The sequence below is a fragment of the Erigeron canadensis genome, chromosome 6 (assembly GCF_010389155.1).
Source record: "Erigeron canadensis isolate Cc75 chromosome 6, C_canadensis_v1, whole genome shotgun sequence".
In the NCBI taxonomy this organism is placed as follows: domain Eukaryota; kingdom Viridiplantae; phylum Streptophyta; class Magnoliopsida; order Asterales; family Asteraceae; genus Erigeron; species Erigeron canadensis.
In genome coordinates this window covers 33,942,849-33,953,746 of record NC_057766.1, presented here as the reverse complement: position 1 = coordinate 33,953,746, position 10,898 = coordinate 33,942,849, and the positions used below count along the sequence as shown (strand labels likewise).

General features: G+C 32.8%; 2 protein-coding genes across 2 annotated transcripts; one reads left to right on the top strand and one right to left on the bottom strand.

Annotated features, from left to right (window-relative positions):
• Positions 1-1,136: 1,136 nt before the first annotated feature.
• LOC122603415 (mitogen-activated protein kinase kinase 3) lies at positions 1,137-6,386 on the bottom strand. Its single transcript, XM_043776107.1, has 11 exons — positions 6,164-6,386; positions 4,892-5,044; positions 4,558-4,812; positions 4,219-4,437; positions 3,983-4,120; positions 3,707-3,874; positions 3,312-3,425; positions 3,023-3,130; positions 2,522-2,613; positions 1,894-2,265; positions 1,137-1,390 (listed from the first exon to the last, which is right to left on the bottom strand). Exons 2-10 carry the CDS (start codon positions 4,991-4,993, stop codon positions 1,905-1,907), a joined length of 1,557 nt encoding a protein of 518 aa, XP_043632042.1. The 5' UTR covers positions 4,994-5,044; positions 6,164-6,386; the 3' UTR covers positions 1,137-1,390; positions 1,894-1,904.
• A 3,252-nt stretch (positions 6,387-9,638) lies between these two features.
• On the top strand, positions 9,639-10,226 carry LOC122604759 (oleosin Ara h 10.0102-like). Its single transcript, XM_043777628.1, has one exon. It carries the CDS (start codon positions 9,639-9,641, stop codon positions 10,224-10,226), a length of 588 nt encoding a protein of 195 aa, XP_043633563.1.
• Positions 10,227-10,898: the final 672 nt, after the last annotated feature.

The following is a 10,898-nucleotide window of genomic DNA, read 5'->3' as shown; positions in this document are numbered from 1 at the left end:
CAATTATTTGCTCTGTGAATTACAAAATTATTTCCTCTGCCAAAGAACAAAATCATTTGCCACGTGAATTTAAAAATTATTTGTTTTTAGATAATCGAGTGTTTCAACTTTACCGCTCACAATAGTTGGCTTTGCGACAAAACTTTAGAGTGATAAATTATGTTACATATATATTTTTATATGGAAAATGATCCATATTGTAGACTTTCTCTAATTTTAGTACAATGTAATTTTTCATAATTTAAATGGTATATTTGTGATTATTTTCTAAAATTGAGAAAAAATAAATAGAAAATAAATACAAATATTACTTTCGTTGTTATAAGCTTATTCTTTAAAAGTCCACTTATCATCGAAATACTAATTTTGAAATAGATATTTTCATTGGGAAATAAAGATTTTTATTAAAAGAATAAAGAAAGGTTTTCAAAAAAGTTTTCTCCATTTGAGTATGTAAATGTGTAATACATTAATAGTGTAACTATTTATGAAAAAATTATTTTCTTTCAAATTATTATATATATTTATAATAAACAAATAATAATGATAATGATAATAGTTATTTAGAAAAGATATTTTTAGAAGCTAATCATTTCCTAAAAAGTATATTTTTTGGGTTTCGTATATTATGATTGAATACGTTTTCATTTAATAAGACCTTGTCTGACAGTGGTCTTTATTTATTAAAAAAAAATTGGTATTTTTAAATGTGAGTGTTACAACCAGTGCGAGTAATAATTTATTTGAGGGTCCATTTTTTATTCTCAAGCTAGAATCCATATTTTTCTTCACATTACTAAATATGTCTCTCTAAGTATGACAAACAAATTTTAAAATTGCCTCCTCAGATAATAATTTCTGACTCCGTCCTTACTTAGTACTGCCACTTAAAAAAATTACAAATTAAACCTTTAAATTTGATGAACATACATATCTCCTGAATTTTACATAACCTCCCCTGAATTTTACAAAATCCCTCTTGCTTTATTTAAAATAGAAACTGCATATTTAACCTAACCTTTACCCATTTTTACAACAATAAGTTTAATTTATTTCTATATAAATGTAACAGTATGCTTTTGGAGAAATTTATGAAATAAATTTATTTCTATATCTAATAAAAAAAAAAACTCTACTTAATTTCAAACATTTCCATATGGGTTTAGTTCCATAAATAACCACCATATTACTAGGGGTTGCAAAGCGTTGTCGTAACTAAATGACATACAAGCTTTACAAATATATAGTTAATGTTACAACAATATGGAGCAATCCTTTCATCGTGGAGCGAGTCATAGGCACAAGAACGAACCAAAATACATAGGTTCAGACAAGAACGAACCAAAACTCCAACGCATGTAGAAAACCTATTAGCTTGAATCCATTAAACCTGGCAATCATGAGCACAACTTTTACTTTATTTGTATGTAATAAACTCAGCAGTCAGGACTAGAGATGACAAATGGGCAGGTCTAAATAGGTTCAGGTCAGCACAGTTGATTTTTGGGCTGGGTTTAGGTTGGGTTGACTAAATACACTTTGTCAACTTCTTAGAAAAATTAGATACTTTGGGTGTTAAATGTGATATAAATAAGCCATGTTATTACAGCAACAATCTAATTCTCTAATTACAGAGAACTAGAAGGGGGTTTTCTTTTTTAAAACATAATGAAAATGTTCTATTGAAAAACAGACAACAATACAAGTATAAGGTTGTATGCATCAAAAATATACATTCAGCGATTTTAACCTGTTCAACCCATTTAACCCGTTTCATTCTACCTTTAAGTTTCTATCAATAAGAGATTAAGGTTAACCCAAATAGACCCATTCATAAGTATATGGGTCGAAACAACCACCTCGTCAGAATGTGGGAAGGAGGTATATGCTTACTACGGAATAATCTATTGTATGATGTAAAGCTCTTGTTTGGCAATGGAGTAACGGCCAATGACATTCCCAGCTTCCATTATAAATTGCTCTTGAAACGTTCCCATTCGTTTACTAGGTATGTCGATATTAAGATCTTTAAAATCAGGTACATCTTCTGCCTGTATACCGTCTCCACATATAAGGAACTGGTTTCCGACAATGAATGATCCCGACACACGGATTGCAACTCCATCTTTGCCATGAGCTCTGCATTGAAGCTTCTCAACAACGTGCACAAGCTTTTCAGAAGGCCATTCACCAGCTAATGTACACCGAATGTTCGATAGAGTTGTGAAAATATCCTTAGGCCCAACAGATTCTTTCCCTGAGAAGCTGATAATATTGAAAATAATGGTAGGTTAGCCCACGTTATCACGAGTATTTCAGTCATTTAAGGAATGTGGTGTAAATGGCCAAAATGTACTCACAATAAAAGATGAATGATCTAACTGTTCAAAAGAAATCATATGGGTAACATGCTTGGAGTCTCGGACATTTATAAAAGCATGGGTGGCCTAACTAAATGACATGTACAATTGACATATGAATTAATTGCATATAACAAACAAGTAGCTTCAACCATATCTACCTGAAAGTTGAGTCTTCATTATAGAAGCTCTCCGCATACTGCCAAAGTTCATCGGACCCATCAAATAGTAAATAGTAATGTACAGCTAGCATCTGATGAAACAAAAACACATGAAGATGTACACCATGAGAAAGAACAAACTTAAGATTACTATGTAACTTACAGCATGAGCGTGCATAATAAGAGAGGAAGGAATTATATACATAAACATGATAAATAAATGTTGCAAATCCTTTCAATGTGTCGATGCTACACTTGTTGAAGTGCAATAATAGTTCTTAGCTGGATTGGGATACTCTCATGTTGAAGCAAACATGAGAGAGAGAGAGAGAGAGAGACAATGTTCTCTCGTATACAATAAAAATGGCCTTTGAATTTAAGAACAATGAGGGTCCTTTATAGTACCCATTTCCTGTATTTGATGGAAAACGAGTACGTGACCTCACATGTTACCAGTCAGAAGTAATCTAAAGTGTTACTATTAAATGGAAAACAACTTACATCTGCCAAATCTTTCATTCTTTGGGTTGGATCAAAAATGCTACGAACAAATGCCGCCAAGTCCACTGTGGCATCCTCATACTTTGTGATAAATGGATGCGAAAGAAGCTGTATATATACATCAATTAAAACAATAAGTTCCCAGTCTCTTAAAGTTGGATCATATCTAATCAGAGAAAGAAACTGAAATTATTTTGTCTATGAAGATGGGCTTATCTAGAAATCTAATATGACTATTTACTAACAAGGTATATTCTCCTAAATATCTTGTGCCCTCTTTTTATCTTACCTGCTCTGCTGTTGGTCTTGCCTCAGCATCTTTCTGTAGACAAGCATCAATGAATGAGCAGAACTCTGGAGAAAAAGTGTCTTTTGGTGGTGATGGAGATGGGTCATCTAGGATCTGTTAAGATGTAGCAAAGAAAGAAAACTTAATAAAACAAATAAAGGACATAGGGCAACCAAAACCAATACGCTTAACAGCATTATTAATACGATTAGAGAAAATATCACATCATATAAACTTACACCTTGAACATTCAACTATTTGCTATCTTTAGGATTACTAGAATGCATAAAAGTGCAGAACAATATATGGGGGTAATTTAGCTATGTCTGTCTTAAACTGATGGATCCAACATATGCAACTTATAATTACTTTAAGTAGTGACATTCAGATGTTACCTGTAACATAAGATTTACAGGTCCTTCATTTGCTGTATATGGAAATTCACCCGTACCACACTCAAAAAGAGCAAGACCAAGGCTCCAAATATCAGCCGGATATGAGTAACTTTCATTTCGGATTCGTTCAGGTGACATGTATGTTACAGTTCCAACAAACGTAGCACACTGAAAAAAGGATCTAGAAATATTACACCACATTTATAATGATTGTTAGCTTCACAGGTTATTTATAACAAATGAAGAATAAAAACCCAGTGATCATGATAGTCATACCATTGCCATAGAGTTCTCTAAACCAGCACTTATCCCGAAATCCGTTATTTTTGGTTCTCCCTTGAGATTTACTAGCAAATTTGCAGGCTTTATGTCTCTGTGGACCAAGTATCTACTTCCATGCAAGTAGCTTAGTCCCTGGGAAACAAAATATATACATAGAACAGTTCAGCAGAATAAAAGATAACCAAAAGATATGAAAAGAATCCCATGAAATTGAATATAAGAATAGTTACTTGCAACAGTTTTTGAACCATCAAAGAAAGGACTGCTTCGGGTATACATTTCTGTCGTTTTATTACATCAGCTAGTGACCCCCCATCCATATACTCTAGAGCAATGCTTATTTGCCCTGAATCAGGAGTGTAAAACGCTCCATAAAATTCCACCAGACCTTGATAACAAGGTGCCTCACACAACGTTCTTATCTCAGTAAGAAGCTGTTGCCTTTTCTCCTAAAACAACAGTATAAAATCCAATTTAACGCTACACATGCTAATACATTTAGATCATAGATTTAAGAGAGCTATTCTCCCTAATGTCACAAAAGGAAAGTGATATACTCATACGCAGACCTTTTCAAAGATGTTTATCTTCTTTAATGCAATAATTCTATGGGTAGGAATATGAATTGCTCTTTGAACTACACTGCTTGCACCGCTACCTATCGCTCCAAATATCCTCATTTCATGTGAAGCACACTGATAAGTCCTTTCTGAGTCGTCCACATCCTTCACCGATCTAGATGTGCACTTTTGCAATCCAAGCTCATTAAAGTTGTATACTCCATAGGATCGACTAAGCAAATTAACAGTCCCGCCATCTGACAGCTTCACCAAAACAAGAACAAAATCAGTATATATATATACTGTAATCTACATAAACATATACATCCAATTATGAATTTACCATATAAGAATCAGAAGGATCCAATGTTGATCCTGAAGAAAAGCCCTTCTCTGCATCGAAAAGTGGTACCAGTTTCTTTTTCAATTCCTCTAGTCCTGCCATATTTTGATATAGATATATCTAAGACAATGCTACCACATCCTTCCTTCTATCCTGGCAATCACGTAAAGAAATATACGTCAAGAGTCAAAAATCAAAATCATCAGCTTTATGTGTAATAGGTATGCTGCTGGAAAAACAGGCGTAGTCTAGAATACACTCTCATGATCCCCAAACAAAACCCAAGAGTAGGTATTTGTGCGCGTGTTTATGAATTTCAAGGTCCTGGAAGCAATATACAGAACAAAGAAAAGTTACTCTAAATGCTTAACCTCGTGAAATTATGTCCGGGGTTTGATCTAAAAGTTTGTTTCTTGTTATACATCCTGGAATATAGAGTCTAATAGTGATTGCTAGCATGCAAGTGTGTTTAAATTCAAAGGTGTCTCAAGAGTAAAGCTAGGGCAAATAAGAATCTTAGAAAATATCACTTTAGGCCTCGAAAGAGGTCGCAATGCCTCTGAGATTAACCGCATTTACATATATGAGATCTGTAACCAGCATATGAGAGGTATGAAGCAGTGTAGTACTAAGCAAAAGACCGTTCACTATGGAGAAGATAATGCCGGAATGGGTATACTAATTTAGGTCAAGGATTAAGGAATTGATCTGAAATCATAAACTAAAATGTTGGTTTGTGGTGAAAAGTCTAGTATTCTCGCAGCAAACATCGTTTTTCCGAGCTAAACAAAATTCAAGTAGTGTCATTTTGCTTATCTCCAAGCTCATTTTGAGTTTGGTTTATGTTCGATAAGCGTCGTTTTAGTGGCTTATTTTTGAACTCATGAGCTTATATCTAAGTCCAAAAATACAACAAAAAATGCAAATAAGCCAATAAAAAAATCAGTCAAACACCTCCTAAGTAATGCCTAGTTTAGAAGTCAGTATTGTTACTCATAAATACATTTTTTTTTTAAATATAGATTGCAAATTATGGTGTATAGCATTACCAGGAAGGAAGACCTGATCAGATCAACAATATAATACTAGTACTTTACATAAATAAATAAATAATGTAATTATTCTATATTGTCTTATTAATGGTTTAATTGCTTAAATTTGAGGGTTCTTTGTAGTAGTATATTGATGATAATAATTCATAAAATATAAATTAGAAATAAGTAATAAAGTTAATTATAATTTATAAATAGAAGATTGAATAGTTTAAGGTACCTGGAATATATTGCCCGTAAATATCAAGAGCTGGCCAGAATCAAGCAGTGATAAGCACCCAGCGATGGTGAGAAAATAATAATAATTCAATTTTTGGTAAGACAGATTACAATTACAATTACAAGATCAAAGGAAAACTCAGGAACACGTTAAACAAAAAATATATAAATAATTCTTCTCTTTTCTTTTTCTTTTGTCCGAGAGTTTATTTGGTGGTATTTTATTTTGGGAATGAAATGTTTGAACAATTAGACCCGGAAGGTTTAACATACATCAGCAATGACCCATTGACCCCTTTATTTTATTTTTTTAATGACATATTTTTTAGAAGATGACGTTAGTACATATTAACTAGTATTTGCCCCGGAAGACATAATATTGCTTTCAAAAACTTTATACGAGCGGAAGATGCATTTGTTTGTTTTTTATTCAAGCATGTGTCTGAAAATAAAATGTCGTGTACATATCTTATCATTTACATGATTAATTCTTTGAATAGTTGAAAGAATTAAAAAGAAAAAAAAAAGAATGTTAATCATATAGCAACAATATGATTAATTGAAAAAAGTGTGACAAATAGAAGGAAAAAAATGATACTATTATATGTGAAATACAAAAAGTATTGGAAAGTACCATGTAAATCATTGTAGAGGTTAAAAGACAAATGAATGCGGATATCATATTAAATTTGTGCAATAAATTGTAAAAAACCAAAATTTAGTTAAAAATATAAGGCAAAAATTAAAACGTAAAACAAAAAACAAACTCAGGTTTTTTGTTAAATTAGGCGACCGATTGACAATATCAATTTGACACAAATACTATATACTCCAACGCCCGATAGGGAAATGGACTGGATTTGCAACAGCTTTTGTAACTCTCATTGCACACTAAATAACATCTGACAATCATCAACACCCGTTAAAGAAAAAGAACTAACTCTTTGTGAGAGAAAAGAACCTGATTTGTAACCGTTAGTGGTTCTTAGAGTTTTCTAGAATTTAATAACGTTAAGGACTATTATTGCAAAGAAAGTTAATGATAGAGATTATTTTTGCTAAAAAAAAAAACGGTAAGGACTATTATTGCAGCAAGTTTAACGACAAGGACTACATTTGCTGAAAAAGTGAGGCGCACGGAAATCGAGCGACGGTATTTATATATATATATATATATATATTTTATTTTATGTAAAATCTTTCGGATCTCAAATTCTCAATGTGTGGGTAAAAACCTCATGCTTCCACCAATTCCCATATAACTATTAAGAGATCATACGTTAGCTTCTTTTTTTTTTTTTTATCAAGATCGGGTAATTTGGGCTTATTATGCTATATTTACGGGGTAGAAAAAGCAAGTTTTATCTAAAACCTCATTGGCACCTTGTATATAAACTTTAAGTGTATAGTATATACTTTCAAATGAATAAAGAACAATTCAAACAAAAATATTTATGTTGATTATTCTAAATTTTTAAGTAGAGTTGTATGAGTTGATTTCCTAAGCTTTACAATTTCATAATAAGATTTATGTATTGGTATACATTTTTTTAAAATTTGTTTTAATTATTATGAGATTAAATGACAAACAATGTTAAGTAGTGTTTTCCTAAAAAATTATGAAATTCAATGACAATGAATTTTAATATATTATGAAATAAATATGAGTCATTTAAGCACTTAGTTTTGTTTGATACCTCAAAATCCAAATGAATATGTGCCATTTGATGATTTATAGTTTTGTAAAGTGATGTATTTTCGAGTATTTGACCCTAATCAAATTAGACAAATTAGAGTCATATTTAATTGTTGATGGATGTATGTTTTTTATTTTGTAAAAAAGAATCATATACTCACGCAATGTAGTGGTGTGGTGGCGGTGACAACGGTGATAGCTGGTGGGGTATCGGCAATGGTGGCGGTAACTGGTGGTGGAGCGACAATGGTGGTGAATGTAAAAATAGTTGATGTTAAAAGAGGTAGTGTAGTTGTTTTAAGGATCGATAAATTTATGTTGAAAATTAGTTTATTAAGAATATTATAGGTATACTAGGTAGAGATTTTTAAAATTAATGAATAAAGGATAGGGGATTTTTGGGTATATCAATTCATTTTTTAAGATTTTGGAAGGGGTTCTCCTTTTATAAGGTATTACTAGCATTTTATCCGAACAATGCGGCGGCGGTGGCGATAGCAAGGTGTGGTGTTGGCGGCGGTTGGTAGTGGTGGTGGCGTGATAGGTGGTGACGGCGTAGTTTTTATTATAAAAATAATTAATTTAAATGGGGTAGTGTAGTTATTTTATGACTCGATGAGTCTATGTTGTAAATTAATTAATTAAGGGTATTATAGGTATTTTAAGTGTATATTTTTATATTAATAAATAAAAGAGAGATAATTAATTAATTCATTAAGGTAGGATAGTCATTTCGCATGAGAACATTTTTATGAGAGAGAGTGTTGAAAAGTGTTAAAAAGGAGTGTGCGATATTTTTCTATATTGTCAATACATGTAGAATAGTCATATCGCACTCTCACTTATATTGTTAATACATGTATTGTTTGTTAATGTTGGCTGCTATTGAAGCTACGCTATCATCGTGGTATCTTGCTTAATTTATTGTTCACTTACACTGTTTTCGGCAATCACGACATCGAACACATTGTCAATGTTAACCTCTGCAACGCCCGACTACCATGCTAATAATAATTAAACCAAAAGATAAATCATACAATAAACGTGTTGTTAGTTGTTTAAGTTTGAAAAAATATATATCGATAAAAATATAACAAAGTGTCATACTGGATGATTTAACTATTTAAGTATGATGATCTATTGTGTTGAACAAGTCAAATGGATGCATGTTACATACCAACACAAATAAACGAAGTAAATATGTCATGATTAAATTCAATAGAATATCTATGTAGTACTTTTTCGGATGGAAGAGGTTTACCTTTTGGTTTAATCGCACAAATACGAATCATTACATTACATTACATTGTTGTTATCCTATATTGTTCACCGGTAGTTCAAAAATAACTACCAAATGTTTTATACTCGAACAAATGACATAGTAATATTTGGCAAAGCTAGAAATGAGAAAAACGACTACAAGCAATCAAAATCAACTAAAATAAGATAAGACTCATTTTACGGTTAAAAACAACTTTGATTAGTTAAACGTACTAAAGCTAAATGATACTAATTCACTTTTAACTACAAACAATTAACCACAACTTAAAACTTGGAAAAAACCATGGGATTCCTCTACGGGTAAGACTCCAAAAGTAATGAAACTTGCGCTTCATGCAAGCCGTATTTCTTCCACGTGACACATACGTGTCATTACCTTGCATGCACCTCTTCTATTTTTTCACCTTTATTAACGCCACTACTCTCTTAACTTCATTTCCATCTCTCATATCAAAAACAACCCAATTTTATTCACCAAAAAATAAACTTATTGACATCCATGGCCAGTCACATCTCTCACGATCGTGACCGTGATCGTCAACAGTCACACCAAGTCCAAGTCCACACCATCGGTAGCCAACCACATGGACGGTTCGACATCCACGGTGGAGATAAGTCACGCTTTGACTACCAACAAGGTGGTCAAGGACCATCAAAGAGCAAAATCTTGGCTGTTGTGGCTTTACTTCCTATTGGTGGGGCCTTACTTGGTCTAGCCGGGATTACCTTAGCTGGGACCATGATAGGGGTTGCTATAGCAACCCCACTTTTTATTCTGTTCAGCCCGGTACTTGTCCCGGCTATCCTAGCCATTGGATTAGCAGTGGCTGGGTTTTTAACATCCGGGACATTCGGGTTGACTGGTTTGAGTTCATTATCTTACCTGGTCAACTATCTTAGACAGTTGACCGGGTCAGTGCCAGAGGAAGTCGATGCCGCTAAAAGGCGGCTTCAAGATCTTGTGGAGTACACTGGACAAAAGACTAAGGATGTTGGTCAGACCATTCAGGACAAGGCTCATGACATCGGATCCGAGGGTCAGGTTCATGGTGGTGCAAAAGAAGGACGTGGTACAAGGAGTACTTAAATTGATCCATCGATCGGGTCATGTCGGAATGGCGGAGCTATGTTAATGTTTCGAGTTATTAATTAAGTTCGAGTCTGAGTGAATCGAGTCATCATGTGTGTGTGTTTAATTTTATGGTCAAATAGTGTAATGGATGCTTATGATTATGATTATGAAGCGTTTTGTTGTTATTTTATGAATGAATGTGTGTTTATTGTTCAGTTTTAATTAATTTTATGTCTAATAAGCTAGGATGAAATTAATACTCCACTCCGGATGTAATTGATACGAAGCTGAACTGACTAAAGAGTTATATACTTATATATATTACGCATAGTGAAGGTTAAAACGCAATGCGGATTAAACTTGAGTTGAAATGAGTTTATAATAAAGAGCTATATACTCGAAATTCACTATCAAAAGTTCTAATTTTTGCACTTCAAAACTTTTGCAGAACTTAAAAATGCGGTTTTTTGTGCCATATGTTTTGAGGTTCTTTTTCCTTATTTCTAATTTTTGCGACTACGAAAATGATTTGTGACCGCAAGGGTGAGATCAACGAAATGGAAAAAAAAATTAGTGGATGAAAAGATCTATATAATCTGATTACTAAAAACTTTAGTAGTGTGACTTCGAAAGAAAAATTTAGTGTTTTTATTTTAACGGCAAATTAATCATTTCCACAAGAGTTTA